This window comes from Carcharhinus amblyrhynchos, chromosome 1 (assembly GCF_965287045.1).
Source record: "Carcharhinus amblyrhynchos chromosome 1, sCarAmb.v2.hapA, whole genome shotgun sequence".
Classification (NCBI taxonomy): domain Eukaryota; kingdom Metazoa; phylum Chordata; class Chondrichthyes; order Carcharhiniformes; family Carcharhinidae; genus Carcharhinus; species Carcharhinus amblyrhynchos.
In genome coordinates this window covers 3,184,469-3,206,195 of record NC_137324.1, presented here as the reverse complement: position 1 = coordinate 3,206,195, position 21,727 = coordinate 3,184,469, and the positions used below count along the sequence as shown (strand labels likewise).

The window sequence follows — 21,727 nt, the reverse complement described above, 5'->3', positions numbered from 1 at the left end:
GGCTGAGTGTAGGGTGACGAAATTTGCTGATAACACTAAGATGAGTGGAAAAGCAAATTGCATGGAGGGCTGGAAAGTCTGCAGAGAGATCTGGATAGGCTGAGCGACTGGGCGAGGACCTGGCAGATGGAGTATAATGTTAACAAGTGTGAGGTGATACATTTTGGCAGAAATAATAGTAGGAGAGATTATTATTTAAAAGGCGAAAAGCTGCAGCATGCTAAGGTGCAGAGGGACCTGGGGGTCCTTGTGCACGAATCGCAAAAACTCAGTCTGCAGGTGCAGCAGGTGATCAAGAAGGCGAATGGGATGCTGGCCTTTATAGCGAGGGGGATTGAATATAAAAGTAGGGAGGTCTTGCTGCAACTGTCCAGGGTACTGGTGAGGCCGCAACTGGAGTACTGTGTGCAGTTTTGGTCGCCGCACTTGCGGAAGGATATATTGGCCTTGGAGGGAGTACAGAGGAGGTTCACTAGGCTGATACCGGAGATGAGGGGGTTGGACTATGAAGAGAGACTAAATAGACTGGGTCTGTACACGTTGAGTTTAGAAGGATGAGGGGGGATCTTATAGAGACGCATACGATAATGAAGGGGATGGATAGGGTAGAGGTAGAGAGATTCTTCCCGCTTCGGAAGGACAGCAGGACTAGAGGGCACAGCCTCAAGATAAGGGGGGGTGGGAGCGGTTTAGATCAGAGTTGAGGAGGAACTTCTTCCCTCAAAGGGTGGTGAATCTCTGGAATTCTCTGCCCATTGAAGTGGTGGAGGCTACCTCGCTAAATATATTTAAGTCACGGGTAGATCGGTTTCTGATTGACAGGGGAATTAAGGGTTATGGGGAGAGAATGGGAAAGTGGAACTGATCCACTTCAGTTCAGCCATGATCTTATTGAATGGCGGGGCAGGCTCGAAGGGCTAGATGGCCTACTCCTGCTCCTATTTCTTATGTTCTTGTGTCATCATTGGCTACAGGAAATGTGCCGGAAGACTGGAGGATAGCAAATGTTGTCCCCTTGTTCAAGAAGGGGAGCAGAGACCATCCTAGGAATTATAGACCGGTCAGCCTTACTTCTGTTGTGGGCAAAGTTTTGGAAAGAATTATAAGAGATAGGAATTATAATCATCTAGAGGGAAATAAATTGATTAGGGATAGCCAACACGGTTTTGTGAAGGGTAGGTCGTGCCTCACAAACCTTATTGAGTTTTTTGAAAAGGTGACCAAAGAGGTGGATAAGGGTAAGGCAGTTGACGTGGTGTATATGGATTTTAGCAAAGCGTTTGATAAGGTTCCCCATGGTAGGCTATTGCAGAAAATGCAGATGCATGGGATTGAGGGTGATTTAGCCGTTTGGATCAGGAATTGGCGAGCTGATAGAAGACAGAGGGTGGTAGTTGATGGGAAATATTCAACCTGGAGTTCAGTTACAAGTGGTGCACCTCAGGGATCTGTTCTGTGGCCACTGCTGTTTGTCATTTTTATAAATCACCTAGATGAGCGTGTAGAAGGATTTGTTAGTAAATTTGAGGATGACACTAAAGTTGGAGGAGTTGTAGACAGTGAGGACGGATGTTACAGTTTGCAGAGGGACATAGATAAGCTGCAGAGCTGGGCTGAGAGGTGGCAAATGGAGTTTAATGCGGAAAAGTGTGAGGTGATTCACTTTGGAAAGAGTAACAGGAGTACAGAATATAGGGCTAATAGAAGGACTCTTGGCCGTGTCGTTGAGCAAAGGGATCTCGGTGTACATGTGCATCGATCCCTGAAAGTTGGCACCTAGTTTTGATAAGGTTGTTAAGAAGACGTACAGTGTGTTAGCTTTTCTTGGTAAAGGGATTGAGTTTCGGAGCAGTGAGATCATGTTGCAACTGTACAAAACTCTGGTGCGGTCGCACTTGGAGTATTGTGTACAGTTCTGGTCGCCACTTTATAAGAAAGATGTGGAAGCATTGGAAAGGGTGCAGAGGAGGTTTACCAGGATGTTGCCTGGTATGGTGGGAAGGTCTTATGAGGAAAGGCTGAGGGGCTTGAGGTTATTTTCATTGGAGAGAAGGTTAAGAGGTGACCTAATTGAGGCTTACAAGATGATCAGAGGATTAGATGGGGTGGACAGTGAGAGCCTTTTGCTTCGGATGGTGATGACTAACATGAGGGGACATAGCTTTACATTGAGGGGTGATAATTATAGGACGGATGTCAGAGGTAGGTTCTTTACTCAGAGGGTACTCAGAGTCCACCACTGCTGCAGTTACCGCCATGACTTGCCTGGGCTTGCAAAATCTCACTAACTGTCCTGGCTGGAGACGATACACATCTCTTGAACCTCTGCTTAACTCTCCCTCCATTCATAACATAAGAACATAAGAAACAGGAGCAGGAGTAGGCCAACTAGCCCTTCGAGCCTGCCCCGCCATTCAGTAAGATCATGGCTGATCTGAAGTGGATCAGTTCCACTTTCCCGCTTTCTCCCCATAACCCTTAATTCCCTTGTCTGTCAAAAACCTATCTACCTGTGTCTTAAATATATTTAGCAAGGTAGCCTCCACCACTTCAACGGGGAGAGAATTCCAGAGATTCACCACCCTTTGAGTGAAGAAGTTCCTCCTCAACTCTGATCTAAACTGCACACCCCCCCTTATCTTGAGGCTGTGCCCTCTAGTCCTGCTGTCCTTTCTAAACGGGAAGAATCTCTCTACCTCTACCCTATCCATCCTCTTCATTATCTTATACATCTCTATAAGATCCCCCCTCATCCTTCTAAACTCCAACGAGTACAGACCTAGTTTATTTGGTCTCTCTTCCTAGTCCAACCCCCTCATCTCCAGTATCAGCCTAGTGAACCTCCTCTGCACTCCCTCTAAGGCCAATATATCCTTCCGCAAGTGCGGCGACCAAAACTGCACACAGTACTCCCCTCACATTGTCTGTACCTTTAAAACTTGGTTACCTGTAAAGATTCGCATTCCAACCATCACCTTGTAAATTGAATTTGTGTCTTCATATGCCCTGTTTGTGACGAGAACCCCCACTCACCTGATGAAGGAGCAGCCCTCTGAAAGCTTGTGGCTGTGCTAGCAAATAAACCTGTTGGACTTTAACCTGGTGTTGTGAGACTCCTTACTTTCACACTAAGCCTGATCTTTCACACTAGAACTGACCTTTCACACTGAAATGCCTCCATGATTATCCTCAACAGTGGAGACCCACAAGGCTGTGTTCTCAGCCGCCTCCTATACTCCTTATACACTGACGACTGTGTAGCCAAATTCCCCTCCAATTCAATTTTCAACTGACCTTTCTCACTGAAACTGACCTTTCTCACCAAAACAGAGTTTCACACTGAAAATAACTTTTCTCATTGAGACCATATAACCTAGGAATAGACCATCTGGCCCCTGAAGCCTGCTCCGCCATTCAATAAGTTCATGGCTGATCTTTTCATGGACTCATGGACTCACCTTAACCGCCCACTCACCATAACTCTTAATTCATTGACTGTTTAAAAATTTATCTGTCCTTGCCTTAAAGACATTCAATGAGGTAACCTCAACTGCTTCACTGGGCAGGGAATTCCACAGATTCACAATCCTTTGTGTGAAGAAGTTCCTCCTGAACTCAGTCCTAAATCTGCTTCCCCTTATTTTGAGGCTATGCCTCCTAGTTCTAGTTTCACCCACCAGTGGAAACAACTTCCCTGCTTCTATCTTATCTATTCCCTCATAATCTTATATGTTTCTATAAGATCTCCCCTCATTCTTCTAATTTCCACTGAGTATAGCCCCAGTCTATTCAGTCTCTCCTCAAAAGCCAACCCTCTCAACTCTGGAATTAACCGAGTGAATCTCCTCTGCACCTCCTCGAGTGCCAGTATACCCTTTCTCAAGTAAGGAGACCAAAGCTGCATAGTACTCTAGTTCACTCATCTTAGTGTCATCTGTAGCACCTTATGCAGCTGCAACATAACCTTACTGTTTTTAAACTGCATCCCTCTAGCAATGAAGGACAAAATTACATTTGCCTTCTTCATTACCTGCTCCACCTGTAAACCAACTCCTTGTGATTCATGCACAAGGACACCCAGGTCCCTCTGCACAGCAGAATGCTGCAATTTTTTACCATTTAAATAATAGTCCATTTTGCTGTTATTCCTACTAGGATAAATGACCTCACATTTACTAACAGGTGCCATTCCCTTTCCCACTCACTTAGACTGTATCCCTTTGCAGACTTTCAGCGTCTTCTGCACAGTTTGTTCTGTCCCTCATCACAGTGTCATCTGTGAACTTTGACACACTACACTTGGTCCCCAACTTCAAATCATCTATGTAAATCGTAAACAATTGTGGTCCCAGCACTGATCCCTGAGGCACATCACGAGTCACTAATCGCCAGCCAGAAAATCACCCATTTACCCCCACTCTTTGCTTTCTGTTAGTTAACCTGTATTCTCTATCCATGCTAATACATTACCCGTAACACTGTGCAGCTTTATCTTGTGTAGCAGTCTTTGGTGAGGCACCTTGTCAGATGCCTTCTGGAAATCCAGATAAATCACATCCACAGGTTCCCCATTGTCCACTGTGCATGTAATGTTCTCAAAGAATTCCACCAAATTAGTTAAACATGACCTGCCCTTCATGAACCCATGCGTCTAAAAAGTGGTAAAACTGACCTTTCACACTGAAACTGACCTTTACCACTAGAACTGACCTTTCATACTGAAACTGACCTTTCGCACTAAAATTTATTCTCAGGCCTCCCAGAGTAGCTGGGAGCTGGTTTGTAGCATTTGGTGGCTGTAAACAATTTTCGTACCTGTTTCCCTGTACAACATTGACAACACCGTCCTTCATAAAGACAGATAGGAAACATTAATTTGTCACCTCCGCTGTGCCCTCTTCCTATCTTTGCATCTCTGATTTCCTTCTTAAATCTCCTTGGAAAATTCTATTGTCACCTTGTTTAGTTTGATTTGATTATTGTCACATATTAACACACAGTGAAAAGTACTATTTCTTGCACACTGCACAGACAAAGTATACCATATATTGGTTGTCAAATAGGAGGCAGAGAGTGGGGGTCAATGGGTGCTATTCGGATTGGCGGTTGGTGACTAGTGGGGTGCCCCAGGGGTCGGTGCTGGGGCCTCAGCTATTTACCATTTATATAGATGATCTGGAGGAGGGAACCGAGTGCAGGGTGTCGAAATTTGCTGATGACACCAAGATTGGGGGAAAGGCAAATTGTGCGGAGGGTGTGGAGAGTCTGCAGAAGGATCTAGATAGGCTGGGCGAATGGGCCAGGAAATGGCAAATGGAATTTAATGTTGGCAAGTGTGAGGTGGTCCACTTTGGTAGGAAGAATGGTAGGAAGGACTATTACTTACGTGGCGAAAAACTGCAGCAGGCGACAGTGCAGAGGGACCTCGGGGTCCTTGTGCATGAGTCGCAAAAACCCAGCTTGCAGGTGCAGCAGGTGGTCAGGAAGGCGAATGGGATGCTGGCCTTCATAGCGAGGGGGATTGAATATAAAAGTAGGGAGGTCTTGCTGCAGCTGTATAGGGCATTGGTGAGGCCGCAGCTGGAGTACTGTGTGCAGTTTTGGGCGCCGCACCTGCGCAAGGATATTTTGGCCCTGGAGGGAGTGCAGAGGAGGTTTACTAGGCTGATACCGGAGTTGAGGGGATTGAGCTATGAGGAGAGGCTGAATAAACTAGGCTTGTACTCGTTAGAGTTTAGAAGAATGAGGGGAGATCTCATTGAGACGTATAAGATGATGAATGGGATGGATAGGATAGAGGTGGAGAGACTCTTCCCGCTCAAAAAAGACAGTAGGACTAGGGGGCACAGCCTCAAGATAAAGGGGAGGCGGTTTAGAACGGAGTTGAGGAGGAACTTCTTCACTCAAAGGGTGGTGAATCTCTGGAATTCTCTGCCCGTTGAAGTGGTGGAGGCTGCCTCGCTAAATATTTTTAAGAAGCAGGTTGATGGGTTCTTGATAAGAGAGGGGATTAAGGGTTATGGGGAGAGGGCGGGAAAGTGGAACTGAGCCACAACAGATCAGCCATGATCTTATTGAATGGCGGGGCAGGCTCGAAGGGCTAGATGGCCTACTCCTGCTCCTATTTCTTATGTTCTTATGTTCTTATATGGCGAAGGAAAGGAGAGGTTAGAGAATATAGCGTGGCAGTCATGTCGAGAAAGATCAACTTAATGCAAGGTAGGTCCATTCAAAAATCTGATGGCAACAGGGAAGAAGCTGTTCTTGAATCAGTTGGTACATGACCTCAGACTTTTGTATCTTTTTCCCAACAGAAAATGGTTGAAGAGAGTATATCTGGGTATGTAGGGTCCTTAATTATGTTGGCTGCTTTGCCGAGGCAGCGGGAAGTGTGGACAGATTCAATGGATGGGAGGCTGGTTTGAGTGATGAACTGAGCTTCTTTCACGACCTTTTCTTGTGGTCTTGGACAGAGCAGGACCTATAGAAGCTGTGTTCTAACCAGAAAGAATGCTCTCTATGGTGCACCTGTAAAAGATGGTGAGATTTGTGGCAGACATGCCAAATTTCCTTAGTCTTCTGAAAAAGTAGAGGAGTTGGTGGGCTTTCTTAACTGTAGTGTCGACATGCGGGGACCAGGACAGGTTGTTGGTGATCTGTACACCGAGAAACCTGAAGTTGTTGACCCTTTCTACTTTATCCCTGTTGATGTAGACAAGGGCATGTTCTCCTTTACACTTCCTGAAGTCGATGACAATCTTCTTGGTTTTGTTGACATTGAGGGAGATTATTGTTGCCGCACCAGTTCACCAGATTCTCTATCTCATTCCTGTACTCTTTCTCGTTACTGTTTGAGATCTGACCTGCTACAGTGGTGTCGTCAGCAAACTTGCAAATTGAATTGGAGGAGAATTTGGCTGCCTTGTGATTGGTTGTTGTTTTTATGTGCCTATCAGAGAAATTCATTCAGCTCAGTTTATGACACCCTTTCTTTTCATCAGTACTTTTCGAAAATGCAAGTTCGCGTTGTGCTGGTTGCAGTTGAGGCATGGACAACGGATAAAATCCCTGTGAACCCTAATCTTGTGCAGACTCTGGAGCGATTCAGGCGATGGAGACAAAGAGACCTTCTACCAAGGATACCTCATGACAATGCTCAACTCATACTGTGAGTATCTGACACATCATTCTCTCACAACAAACCAACCCTGGGTAGAAATAGATATCATAGAATCCTACAGTGCATTCAGCCCATCGAGCCTAACCTGTCAACATTCCCACCCAGGCCCTATACCCAAAACCCCACGCATTTATCCTAGCTTAGGCGCCCTGCCACTGAGGGGCAATTTGACATGGACAACCCACCTATCCTGCACATCTTTGGACTGTGGGAGGAAACTGGAGCACCCGGAGGAAACGCATGCAGACATGGAGAGAATGTGCAAACTCCAAGTCACCCGAGGCCGGAATTGAACCTGGGTCACAGGCTCTGTGAAGCAGCTGGGGGTTGAAGGATAGATGCTCTTTCGGAGAGTTGGTGCAGACTCGATGAGCCGAATGGCCTTCTTCTGCAGTGTAAAGTTTTTTAAAGTCAAGTTTATTTATTGGTATCACAAGTAAGACTTACATTAACAATGCAATGAAGTTACTGTGAAATCCCCCTAGTCACCACACCCCAGCACCTGTTCAGATCAATGCATCTAACCAACATGTCTTTCAGAATGTGGGAGGAAACTGGAGTACCCAGAGGAAACCCATGCAGGTACGGGGCAAATATGCAAATGCCACATAAACATTAACCCAAGCTGAGAATCGAACCCAGATCCCTGGTGCTGTGAGATACCAGTGATAACTACTGTGCCACGTGTCGCACCTAGGGATTCTATGTCGGGGATTCTGTGTCAGAGATTCTGTGTTGGTGATCTAGAGACCCAGGGTAATGGTCTCGGTAACCAGGTTCATATCCCACCATAGCAGATGGTGAAATCTGAATTCAATAAAATTCTGGAATTAAAAGTTTAATGAAGACCGTGAAACCATTATCCATTACTTTAAAACCCCATCTGGTTCATAGGGAATCATAGAGGTTTACAGCATGAAAACAGGTTCTTCGGCCCAACTTGTCCATGTCGCCCCCTTTTTTTTAAAGCCCTAAGCTAGTCCCAATTGCCTGCATTTGGCCCATATCCCTCTATACTCATCTTACCCAACTAACTGGCTAAATGCTTTCTAAAAGACAGAATTGTACGTGTGCTACTACTACCTCTGGTAGCTTGTTCCAGACACTCACCGCCCTCTGTGCGAAAACATTACCCATCTCGACTCTTTTGTATCTCTCCCCTCTCACCTTAAACCGATGCCCTCTAGTTTTAGACTTCCCTTCCTTTGGGAATAGATATTGACTATTTTGCTGCCCCTCATTGTTGTATAGACCTCTACAAGATCACCCCCTCAGCCTTCTACACTCCAGAGAAAAAAGTCCCAGTCTATCCAGCCTCTACAACCACTCTAGCTTCTGTCGTCAAGCCAATTTTGTATCCATTTAGCTACCTCACCCCGGATCCCATGAGATTTAACCTTATGCAACAACCTACCATGCGGTACCTTGTCAAAGGCCTTGTTAAAATCAGTGTAGACAACATCAACTGCACTGCCCTCATCTGCCCTCTTGGTTACCCCTTCAAAAAACTCAATCAAATTTGTGAGACATGATTTTCCACTCACAAAGCCATGCTGACTGTCCCTAATCAGTCCTTGTATCTCTAAATGCCTGTAGATCCTGTCTCTCAAAATACCTTCCAACAATTTACCCACCACAGATGTGAGGCTCACTGGCCTGTAGTTCCCAGCCTTTTCCCTGCAGCCCTTTTTAAACAAGGGCAGAACATTTGCTACCCTCCAATCTTCAGGCACCTCACCCATGACGATCAATAATTCAAATATCTCTAATAGGGGACCCACAATTTCCTCCCTAGCCTCCCCCAGGGTCCTGGGATACACTTCATCAGGTCTCCCTCAGTGTCTCCAAAAAGGTGCTGGAGTGTGGCGATAAGGGAATTTTCACATTAACTTCATTGCAGTGTTAATGTAAGCCTACTTGTGACTAATAAATAAACTTTAAACTTTAAAAATGTTTGGTACTACGAACAAATCATGAATGACGTCTTTTCTCTCTGATAGGCAGCAAGTCACTCAGAAACAGCTTGAATCAGCATCCTAAGGATGGACTGCAACTGCAATATTCACCCTGTACACACACACACACCTCAATGTGCACTAGGCACTGCATTGATTTAGTGTACCTCAGGCAGAGACAGAGAAATCCAAGTTCACCGGCACTCAGAGGACTTTGTTTAAAGTCATTTTCAGGATGTGGGTGTTGCTGACCGGGCTAATATTTATTGTCCATTCCTAACTTTCAGAGAGTTACACTGCAAAGCACTCAGTGCAGTTCGGTGAATGATGAGCTTGTCATGGGTCCTCACTGGTTGGGAGATGCCAGTCTCACCCTGGGAACAAACACAGTCCTGGGCAGCTCTGCTATTTACACTGCGCGAGGGCCTGAGATCAGACATCCCACCGTCTCCTGCAGGATCTCTCTCCCTTTTGCCCTGGGTGAGTTCATCCTGCATAAAGGTGGTCAGACTCTGAGCAGGATGGATGCCAAGATAGATTATAAAGGTGCCAGAGATTCCTGAGGGGACTTGTTCCAGAGCTGAAGATGCCAGCTGTATAGGATGTAAGCGATGAAGATGTTGACATGTTTGTGAGAGTCAGTGCTGATGTCTGTTGGGATGGTAGTGTGATGATCTCTGTGAATGGTTGATGGGCTGTGAGACTGGGAGTTGAGAAGTGGGAAGAGCCTGACTTACCCTGGCAGAGTGGATGAGCTCATTCATCCTTCTCCTGCACTGGATGGCACTCCTGTAGCCAGAGTTGGCGCTGAACTCACTCACTCACTCACTAGAAGGGGAATTTCACATTACGGTAGAATTTATCCACCAACCTCACTTCATTGATGAGGTTGGTGGATTTCCTTCTATGATCACAGGTATAAGGTATCTCACTGTGTCTCGGATAAGCCCTGAAGATCCTCATCACTGAATTTGAGGATAGCAGCTGTTTGCTTTTTGAAGCCATCACTCAGCTCTGATCTGTGGATAGTGAATTGGTGTTCTCGAACGACCTTTAAACTTGATACCTGGCAAGAGAGTCCAGTAAGGTCACAAAAGAGGACCCCAGCTCACACTGCCACATCGAAACAGAGAAAATAGAAGCAGGAGCAGGCCATTCAGCCCTTCAAGCCTACCCTGTCATACATTTTCATCATGACTGATCATCAAATTCTATAGCCCAAGCCCACCTTCCTCCCAAATGGTGAGGGGGAACCAGCTCCCCCTCACCATTTACCTGGATGCATGAAGCATTCGAAACAAAATGAATGAGCTGATGGTGCAAATCAGCACAAATGGGTATGATCTAGTGGCCATTACGGAAACGTGGTTGCAGAGTGACCAGGACTGGGAACTGAATATCCAGTGGTGTCAGACATTTCGGAAGGATAGACAGGAGGAAAAAGGAGGAGGGGTAGCTCTGTTAATAAAGGATAATATCAGGGCGGTCGTAAGGGAAGATATAGGCTCCAAAGAGCAAAACACGGAATCGTTGTGGGTGGACATAAGAAATAGTAAGGGGAGAAAGTCGCTGGTGGGTGTGGTCTATAGGCCCCCAAATAATAACTGAGGCGGGGCGGGCTATAAACAAGCAAATAATTGATGTGTGCAGAAACGGAACGGCGATAATTATGGGGGATTTTAATCTGCATATTGATTGGTTGACTCAAGTCGGACACGGTGGACTTGAGGAAGAGTTCTTTGAATGCTGTCGGGATAGTTTCCTTGAACAGTGTGTGACGGAACCAACGAGGGAGCGAGCTATCTTAGATCTGGTGTTTTGTAACGAGGCAGGTAGAATTAGGGATCTTCTTGTGAGGGATCCACCTGGGATGAGCGATCATAGTATGGTTGAATTTCTGATGCAGATGGAGGATGAGAAAGCAGGGTCCCAAACCAGTGTCCTCTGTTTGAACAGAGGGGAGTACGATAGGATGAGATCGGAATTGGTGAATGTAGATTGGGGGCGCAGATTGGTCGGTAGGACGGCTGAGGAACAGTGGAGGATTTTTAAGGAGATCTTTTTCGGTGTTCAGCAGAAATATATTCCAGTGGTAAAGAAGGACTGTAAGAGAAGAGATAGCCAGCTATGGTTATCGAAGGAAATAAAGGAGAGTATTAAATTAAAAGCCGATGCGTTCAGAGCCACGAAAAATAGTGGGCAATTAGAAGATTGGGAAAGATTTAAAAATCAACAAAGAATGACTAAGAAAGCGATAAAGAAAGGAAAGATAGAGTATGAAGCTAAACTAGCTCTAAATATAAAAAATGATAGTAAAAGTTTTTACAAATATATAAAGAAGAGGAGGCTGGCTAGAGTGAACGTTGGACCCTTGGAGGATGGGAGGGGGGATTTAGCGGTGGGTAACAAGGAAATGGCTGAGGCCTTAAATAAGTTTTTTGTGTCGGTCTTCACAGTGGAGGACACAAATAGCTTACCAAATATTAAAGATAGAGGGATGGTAGGAGACGAGGTCCTTAATACAATTACTGTTACTAGAGAGGTAGTGCTTGGTAGACTAATGGGACTGAAGGTAGACAAGTCCCCGGGACTGGATGGAATGCATGGAATGAAAGAAATGGCAGAGGTGGTAGCAGACGCCTTAGTAATTGTTTATCAAAATTCACTGGACTCCGGGGAAGAGCCAGAGGATTGGAAAACAGCTAATGTCACGTCGCTGTTTAAAAAAGGTAGCAGACAAAAGGCAGGGAATTATAGGCTGGTTAGTTTAACATCCGGAGTTGGAAAAATGCTAGAATCCGTCATCAAAGAAGAAATAGCAGGACACTTAGAAAAGAACGGTTTGATCAAGCAGACGCAGCACGGATTCGTGAAGGGGAAGTCGTGTTTAACGAATTTACTGGATTTTTATTAAGATGTGACTTGTGCAGTAGAAAGAGGGGAACCGGTGGATGTGGTGTTTTTGGATTTCCAGAAGGCGTTTGATAATTTATATAGATGATCTGGAGGAGGGAACCGAGTGTAGGGTGTCGAAATTTGCTGATGACACCAAAATTGGTGGAAAGGCAAATTGTGCGGAGGGTGGGGAGAGTCTACAGAAGGATCTAGATAGGCTGGGTGAATGGGCCAGGAAATGGCAAATGGAATTTAAGGTTGGCAAGTGTGAGGTGGTCCACTTTGGTAGGAAGAATGGTAGGAAGGATTATTACTTACGTGGAGAAAAACTGCAGCAGGCGACGGTGCAGAGGGACCTCGGGGTCCTTGTGCATGAGTCGCAAAAACCCAGCCTGCAGGTGCAGCAGGTGGTCAGGAAGGCGAATGGGATGCTGGCCTTCATCGCGAGGGGGATTGAATATAAAAGTAGGGAGGTCTTGCTGCGGCTGTATAGGGCATTGGTGAGGCCGCAGCTGGAGTACTGTGTGCAGTTTTGGGCGCCGTACTTACGCAAGGATATTTTGGCCTTGGAGGGAGTGCAGAGGAGGTTTACTAGGCTGATACTGGAGTTGAGGGGGTTGAGCTATGAGGAGAGGCTGAATAAATTAGGCTTGTACTCGTTAGAGTTTAGAAGAATGAGGGGAGATCTCATTGAGACGTATAAGATGATGAATGGGATGGATAGGTTAGAGGTGGAGAGACTCTTCCCGCTCAGAAAGGATAGTAGGACTAGGGGGCACAGCCTCAAGATAAAAGGGAGGCGGTTTAGAACGGAGTTGAGGAGGAACTTCTTCACTCAAAGGGTGGTGAATCTCTGGAATTCTCTGCCCGTTGAGGTGGTGGAGGCTGCCTCGCTAAATATTTTTAAGACGCGGGTTGATGGGTTTTTGATAAGAGAGGGGATTAAGGGTTATGGGGAGAGGGCGGGAATGTGGAACTGAGCCACGACAGATCAGCCATGATCTTATTGAATGGTGGGGCAGGCTCGAAGGGCTAGTTGGCCTACTCCTGCTCCTATTTCTTATGTTCTTATGTTCTTAAGGTGCCTCACAAAAGGTTGCTGCAGAAGGTTAGGGGGCATGGAGTTGGGGATAAGGTGTCAGCGTGTATAGAGGATTGGTTGTCTAATAGGAAGCAGAGAGTTGGAATCAATGGGTGCTTTTCTGGTTGGCAGTTGCTGACTAGTGGAGTGCCGCAGGGATCGGTGCTGGGGCCTCAACTATTTACCATATACACAGAATGATCTGGAGGAGGGAGCTGAGTGTAGGGTAACAAAATTTGCTGATGACACAAAGATAAGTGGAAAAGTGAATTGCGTGGAGGACGTGGAAAGTCTGCAGAGAGATCTGGATGGGCTGAGTGAGTGGGCGAGGACCTGGCAGATGGAGTATAATATTAGCAAATGTGAGGTTATCCACTTTGGTAGAAATAATAGTAGGAGGGATTATTATTTAAAGGGTGAAAAGCTGCAGCATGCTACAGTGCAGAGGGACCTGGGGGTCCTTGTGCACGAGTCGCAAAAACCCAGTCTGCAGGTGCAGCAGGTGGTTAGGAAGGCGAATGGGATGCTGGCCTTTATCGCGAGGGGGATAGAATATAAAAGTAGGGAGGTCTTGCTGCAACTGTACAGGGCACTGGTGAGGCTGCAACTGGAGTACTGTGTGCAGTTTTCGTCCCCTTATCTGCGTAAGGATATATTGGCCTTGGAGAGAGCGCAGAGAAGGTTCACCAGGCTGATACCGGAGATGAGGGGGGTTAGCTTATGAGAAAAGATTGAATAGACTGGGCCTGTACTCGTTGGAGTTTAGAAGGCTGAGGGGGATCTTATAGAGACAAGATAATGAAGGGGCTAGATAGGGTCGATGTAGAGAGATTATTTCCGCTTAGAAAGGATAGCAGGATTGGAGGGCATAGCCTCAAAATAAGGGAGGGGGGCATTTTAGAACGGAGTTGAGGAGGAACTTCTTAAGAACATAAGAACATAAGAAATAGGAGCAGGAGTAGGCCATCTAGCCCCTCGAGCCTGCCCCCCCATTCAATAAGATCATGGCTGATCTGAAGTGGATCAGTTCCACTTTCCCGCTTTCTCCCCATAATCCTTAATTCCCTTGTCTTCACTCAAAGGGTGGTGAATCTCTGGAATTCTCTGCCTGTTGAAGTGGTGGAGGCTGCCTCGCTGAATATATTTAAGTCACGGGTAGATAGACTTCTGATAGACAAGGGAATTAAGGGTTATGGGGAGAAAGCGGGAAAGTGGAACTGATCCACTTCAGATCAGCCATGATCTTATTGAATGGCGGGGCAGGCTCGAAGGGCTAGATGGCCTACTCCTGCTCCTATTCTTATGATTTCTCCCTCCACAGCCCCAAACCCCTCTGCTTTCCTGACCACTCCAAGCAGGCTGACCCTGCCCCAACCCTTCAGCCTGCCCCGATCGCTGGGCTCCCTTCTTCCCCTACCAGTCCTGTCTGCAGAGTGGCAGCAGGGCCTTCCCATCGATTCTCCCACCCAGCAGGCCCCACACCATCAGGCCCTGCCCCATCAGCCATGTCCCCATTGGACTCTCCATCTTATTACTGCCCCATACCCAATGCGCAGGACCAAGGTGCCCCCCGGTCATTCTTCTGTACTTTTTAATTGAGATGAGGCTATGAGGTAAAAGCTATTAGCTGTAGCAGAGACAGTTACAGGCTGTGTGTGTCTCTCTCTCAAGCTGTGGCAGAGGCAGCTGCTGGCTGGCTCTCTGGAACTGGAAATTGGCTGTTCTACTCCTGATGACAGAGTAACATTCCTACAATAGGATTGGTTTACAAGTTACCAAAACATCAAATTCAAATCTGATAGGCTGCTGTTATTCAGATGCCTAGTGCAAACTGATTGGGCAAATTTCAAACACAGCCTGTTGTCTTGGCAACAGTACTATCTGGCCTTGCATTATAATGTTTCAGTCTGTTTACTGCGTGCATCATGCACCTCTCTTTTTTCCAAAATTCCAAGTACAAAAAAAGCAAAACCGCCTTTAGAACAGACAATTTTACAAACACAAACTTCACAACGTCAAAGTGATGTTGTGTTTGTAAAATTAGCCAAGGTTGGCACTGCCAAGATGCCAATGTGGACGAAAAGGGATTGGTTTAGGTTAGTGGGTCATTGTTTTGTAACTGGTCGGCGCAACATCGTGGGCCGAAGGGCCTGTTCTGTGCTGTAATGTTCTATGTTCTATGTTCTATGAAACGATCGGCCTAGTGGCCTAATTCTGCTTTTATGTGTTATGGTCTTATATTGTCATACATTTCAGAATGAAACAACAGCTCTGGGAACAATGAAATTTCATGTTGTTTGTGGTATTGTGGGATTGTAATCTCCTCCAACTAGGTTTTTATTAAATATAAAACCCCAAAAGCTTCACAGACATAATACTGTAAACAGGCCAAACCTCAAGATCAACTGGGGTTAATCTTCAAAATTAGTTGATACCGAAACCAAGACACAAGGATGTTGCCACCTCAAAGACAAAACAGTTGTCATCAGACAATCCAACTAAAGAATCTGGGAGGCCATCAGAGCTGATGACCCCAGACAACAGCTGCTATACAAACAAGTGTCTACATCGCAGGAGAAATGGACTTTATCACATACATATCGATCTGGGAGCCAGAGCCATCACACCTGAATGGGGTCGATTGTTTTGGTTGCGACGTGGTGGCATAATGGTTAACACTGCAGCCTCGCAGTGCCAGGGACCCTGGTTCGATTCTGACTTTGGGTCACTGTCTACTTGGAGCTTGCACATTCTCCCCGTGTCTACGTGGGTTTCCTCCGAGTGCTTCACTTTCCTCCCACAGTCCAAAGATGAGCAGGTTAGGTCGATTGGCTATACAAAATTATGCCTTAGTGTCAGGGGTCTAGCAGGGTAAATACATGGGGTTACAGGGATAGCACCTTGGTGGGATTGATGTCAGTGCAGGCTCGATGGGCTGAATGGCCTCCTCCTATAGGGATTCTATCACCGGAATTCTACTACACCGTCCACTGCAGAATCAGAGCAGATGAGGAACGGACATTGGAAATGTCTGGGTCAAGCAAGGCCGCCAATTCCTGTCTATGATTCTATGATGAATGGTTTGTCTGACCTAAGGCAAAAGCCGGGCTAAAAGAGATTAAACTGTGCTTCAAGAACATGCTTCGATTTCTTTGATAAAATTTTGTAATAAAAGACAGTTGAGTCTTGCACTGCAGTCATGAAGGAGGGTCAGGAATGGTCAACTTCATTCACAACCTGCAGCTCGCAACAGCAAGACCAACTGTGTAGAAAGTGTAAATGTGAGTCAGATCTGAGGAATACTTGGGCTGAGGTTTAACAATAGTTTAAAGGTAGCAACTAAATCCCGAGGGGGATTGAGTTGAGGTTTAAACAGAAATGTAAGGTTTTTGTCTGTCGTTTTTCACGAAAGCTTTTATTAATAAGTCATGCTGTGCGGCAGCACTACACTGGTTTATATTAAGAGATTTTTTTTCTGTTAATCAGATGTTTGTGCTTGAGCCTGAAGGCCTCTGGCTGTGTAAGTTTGTCCTTTATCAATTCCTAAAGCCAAGGAATAACAGTAAGAGTAAACAGGAGTGTGCAGCTTTTACAAATGGCTGGTATTCTCCAGTCTCGCACGTCCTGCTACTGCTGCCAACAGGTTTGGAGAATTTGGCACTCAGCTAAATCTCCGCTCGCAGCGGCGGGGCCAGAAAATCCCAGCCACAGGTGAGGTCGGAGAATTCCGGCCAATATTTGTGGCTGCAATTGGTTTCCTTCATCTATGCTGAGGCCATTTCCAGGATATGCATCTAAAATTGAATAACATTCAACAGGGGGGCGGTCAGAGAAGCACAAGAATTAGATACGAGTAGTGGGATATGCTGATGAAATTGCACAAAGAAGGGTACAGGAGGAGGCTTGTGTAAAGCATAGACTATGCTTTTAAATTACTATGAAATTCTCCTAATCTCCAATCCCTGGTGCCTGTTTGGGTACACTGAGGGAGAATTTGGCATGGTCAATGTACCTAACCAACATAGTCCAAAGATATGCGGGTTGGGTTGGTTGGCCATGCTAAAATTGCCCCTGAGTGTCCTGGGATGTGTAGGTTAGAGGGATTAGCGGATAAATGTGTAGGGATATGGGGATAGGGCCTGGGTGGGATTGTGGTCGGTACAGACTCGATGGGCCAAAGGGCCTGTTTCTGCACTGCAGGGTTCTATGATTCTATGTCCAGGGGCACTCCCCCAATAGCCTGCCCTTTGGGAGGGGCCCCAATTGCCCCTTTTTACTCCAGCAGGGTTGAGCCACCAGTTCCCTGTTAGTGGGGAGCTACTCTAAACTAGGTGGATGGAGTCACTCTGGCGGGGGAGGGAGATGATATTGGGCCCAGAGACTTCAGTCCCAGGCCCATTAATTGTAATCAAAATATATTGAAATAACTATTGAAATTTTTTGGCAGCTCCCAACCGATTTCTGGCACAGAGTCGATGCCACTGGAAATCCAGTGGAAGGAGGCACTATCAGGGCGGGAATAAATGTGTGAATTCCGCCGCATCAGCCGCCACAAGATTTTCCCGGCTCACTGCGCTGAGTTTGCATCAATGGAAGCATCAATCTTAATGTGTTCAGTTTCCTTTTTCAAATCATTAATATATAATGTGAAGAGTTGGGGTCCTGGCATAGATCCCTGCGGAACCCCACCAATCCCTGACTGCCAATCAGACTCTTTGCTTCCTATCTGCTAGTAAGAAATCTCACAACATGAGGTTAAAGTCCAACAGGTTTATTTGTCTCCTTATAACTCAAACCATCAAGTCCTGGCAGCATCCTGGATAAATCTTTTCCAAATTCTTTCTAGTTTCATAATATCCTTACTATAATAGAGTGACCAGAACTGTGCACAGTATTCCAAGTGGGGCCTTACCAATGTCTTGTACAACTTCAACAAGACATTCCAACTCCTGTAGTCGATGTTCTAATCAATGAAACCAAGCATGCTGAATGCCTTCTTCACCACTCTGTCCATCTGTGACTCCACTTTCAAGGAGCTATGAACATGTACCCCTAAATCTCTTTGTTTTGTACCTCTCCCCAACACCTACCATTAACTGAGTAAGTCCTGCCCTGGTTCAATCTACCAAAATGCATCACCTTACATTTATCTAAATTAAACTCCATCTGCCATTCGTCAGCCCACTGCTCCAGTTGACCAAGATTCCTTTGCAACCGGAGATAACCTTCTTCACTGCGCACTATGCCACCAATCTTGATGTCATCTGCAAACTTACTAACCATGTCTCCTATATTTTCATCCAAATCATTAATAAAAATTACAAATAACAGTGGACTAAGTGCTGATCCCTGAGGCACACCGCTGGTCACAGGCCTCCACTTTGAAAAACAACTTTCTGCAGCAATTTTGTATCCATTTAGAAACCTCACCCTGGATCCCGTGAGATTTAATCTTATGTAACAACCTACCATGTGGTACCTTGTCAAAGGTCTTGCTGAAGTCCCTGTAGACAAATCAGCTGCACTGTCCTCGTCTACCTTCTTGGTTACCCCTTCAAAAAACTCAATCAAATTTGTGAGACATGATTTTCCACTCACAAAGCCATGCTGACTGTCCCTAATCAGCCCTGTCTTTCAAAACACCTTCCAACAATTTACCCACCACAGATGTGAGGCTGTAATGAGGCGAGTAGAATTAGGGACCTTGCGGTGAAGGATCCTCTTGGGGAGAGTGATCATTGTATGATGGAGTTTCTGGTGCAGATGGAGGAGGAGAAAGTGGGTTCCCGGACGCGCGTCCTTTGTTTGAACAGAGGGGAGTACGGTAGGATGAGAGAAGAATTGGCGAATGTTGACCGGGGGAGCGCGTTGGAAGGTAGGTCTGCTGAGGAGCAGTGGAGGAACTTTAAGGAGATCTTTCTTGGTGCTCAGCAGAAATTTATTCCGATGGTCAAAAAGGACTGTAGGAGGAGAGGTACTAAGCCGTGGATAACGAAGGAGGTGAAGGAAAGTGTTAAATTAAAAGCGGAGGCGTTTGGAGTAGCTAAGAGTAGTGGGCAACAAGAAGATTGGGAGAGGTTTAAATGTCAACAAAGATTGAGAAAGAAGTTGATAAATAAGGGTAGGATAAACTATGAAGCTGGGCTAGCGCTTAATGTAAAAAAGGATAGCAAGAGTTTTTATAAATATATAAAAAGAAAGAGGCTGGCTAGGGTGAACGTTGGTCCCTTAGAGGATGAGAAGGGGGACTTACTGGTAGGGGATGGGGAAATGGCTGAGGTCTTGAATAACTTTTTTGTTTCGGTCTTCACGGAGGAGGACGTGAATAATTTGCCGGGTGTTAGAGATGGAAAGGTGGTAGGACTGGAGGGTCTCGATGACATTACTGTTACTAGAGAGGCGGTGCTCGACGGACTGGAGGGGCTGATTGTAGACAAGTCGCCAGGACCGGATGGAATGCATCCGAGGGTTCTGAAAGAAATGGCAGAGGTGATAGTGGATGCCGTGGTGGTTATTTTCCAGACGTCGCTGGATTCCGGGGAAGTGCCGGAATATTGGAAAACGGCTAATGTTACGCCGTTGTTTAAGAAGGGTGGCAGGCAAAAGGCAGGGAATTATAGGCCGGTTAGTTTAACGTCTGTTGTAGGTAAAATGTTAGAATCCGTCATCAAGGAGGAAATAGCAAGGCATCTTGAGAGGAATTGCTTGATAGAACAGACGCAGCACGGTTTCGTTAAAGGGAAGTCGTGTCTGACAAATTTACTGGAGTTCTATGAGGATGTGTCTAGGGCAGCGGATAGAGGAGAGCCGGTGGATGTGGCCTTTCTTGATTTTCAGAAGGCGTTTGACAAGGTACCTCACAAGAGGTTATTGCAGAAGGTCAGGGGACATGGAGTTGGGGGTAGGGTGTTAGCGTGGATAGAGGATTGGTTGTCAAATAGGAGGCAGAGAGTGGGGGTCAACGGGTGCTATTCGGATTGGCGGATGGTGACTAGTGGAGTGCCCCAGGGGTCGGTGCTGGGGCCTCAGCTATTTACCATTTATATAGATGATCTGGAGGAGGGAACCGAGTGTATGGTGTCGAAATTTGCTGATGACTCCAAGATTGGTGGAACGGCAAATTGTGCGGAGGGTGTGGAGAGACTGCAGAAGGATCTAGATAGGCTGGGCGAATGGGCCAGGAAATGGCAAATGGAATTTAATGTTGGCAAGTGCGAGGTGGTCCACTTTGGTAGGAATAATGGTAGGAAGGGTTATTACTTACGTGGTGAAAAACTGCAGCAGGCGACGGTGCAGAGGGACCTCGGGGTCCTTGTGCATGAGTCGCAAAAACCCAGCTTGCAGGTGCAGCAGGTGGTCAGGAAGGCGAATGGGATGCTGGCCTTCATAGCGAAGGGGATTGAATATAAAAGTAGGGAGGTCTTGCTGCGGCTGTATAGGGCATTGGTGAGGCCACAGCTGGAGTACTGTGTGCAGTTTTGGGCGCCGTACTTATGCAAGGATATTTTAGCTTTGGAGGGAGTGCAGAAGAGGTTTACTAGGCTGATGCCGGAGTTGAGGGGATTGAGCTATGAGGAGAGGCTGAATAAATTAGGCTTGTACTCATTAGAGTTTAGAAGAATGAGGGGAGATCTCATTGAGACGTATAAGATGATGAATGGGATGGATAGGATAGAGGTGGAGAGACTCTTCCCGCTCAGAAAGGATAGTAGGACTAGGGGGCACAGCCTCAAGATAAAAGGGGGGCAGTTTAGAACGGAGTTGAGGAGGAACTTCTTCACTCAAAGGGTGGTGAATCTCTGGAATTCTCTGCCCGTTGAAGTGGTGGAGGCTGCCTCGCTAAATATTTTTAAGACGCGGGTTGATGGGTTTTTGATAAGAGAGGGGATTAAGGGTTATGGGGAGAGGGCGGGAAAGTGGAACTGAGCCACGACAGATCAGCCATGATCTTATTGAATGGCGGGGCAGGCTCGAAGGGCTAGTTGGCCTACTCCTGCTCCTATTTCTTATGTTCTTATGTTCTTATGTTCACTGGCCTGTAGTTCCCAGGCTTTTTCCTGCAGCCCTTTTTAAACAAGGGCAGAACATTTGCCACCCTCCAATCTTCAGGCACCTCACCCGTGACTATCGATGATTCAAATATCTCTGCTAGGGGACCCACAATTTTTTCCTTAGCCTCCCACAACGTCCTGGGATAAACTTCATCAGGTTCCAAGGATTTATCTACCTTGATGTGCTTTAAGACTCCCAGCACTTCATTCTCTCTAATATGTACACTTCTCAAGACGTCATTATTTATTTTACCAAGTTCTCTAATATCCATGCTGTTATGTGTGACCTTCTGAGTGCCTTCTGAGTGTCTAATTAAGACACATCCACTGGTTCTCCTTGATCAACTCTACTAGTTACATCTTCAAAAAATTCCAATAGATTTATCAAACATGATTTTCCCTTGTGTAAATCCATGCTGACTTTGTCTAATTACACCACTGCTTTCCAAATGCCGAGTTATAAGAACATAAGAACATAAGAAATAGGAGCAGGAGTAGGCCATCTGGCCCTTCGAGCCTGCCCCGCCATTCAATAAGATCATGGCTGATCTGTCGTGGCTCAGTT

At 46.1% G+C, this 21,727-nt stretch overlaps 1 protein-coding gene across 1 annotated transcript in view; it reads left to right on the top strand.

Annotated features, from left to right (window-relative positions):
- The window catches only part of LOC145348482 (zinc metalloproteinase-disintegrin-like protein H3), a 180,365-nt gene that overhangs the window by 132,454 nt on the left and 26,184 nt on the right, over nt 1-21,727 (top strand). The window contains exon 7 of the mRNA XM_080196673.1: nt 7,002-7,168. Within this exon, the coding sequence (XP_080052799.1) occupies nt 7,002-7,168 (167 nt within the window). The remainder of the gene's footprint in view (nt 1-7,001; nt 7,169-21,727) is intronic.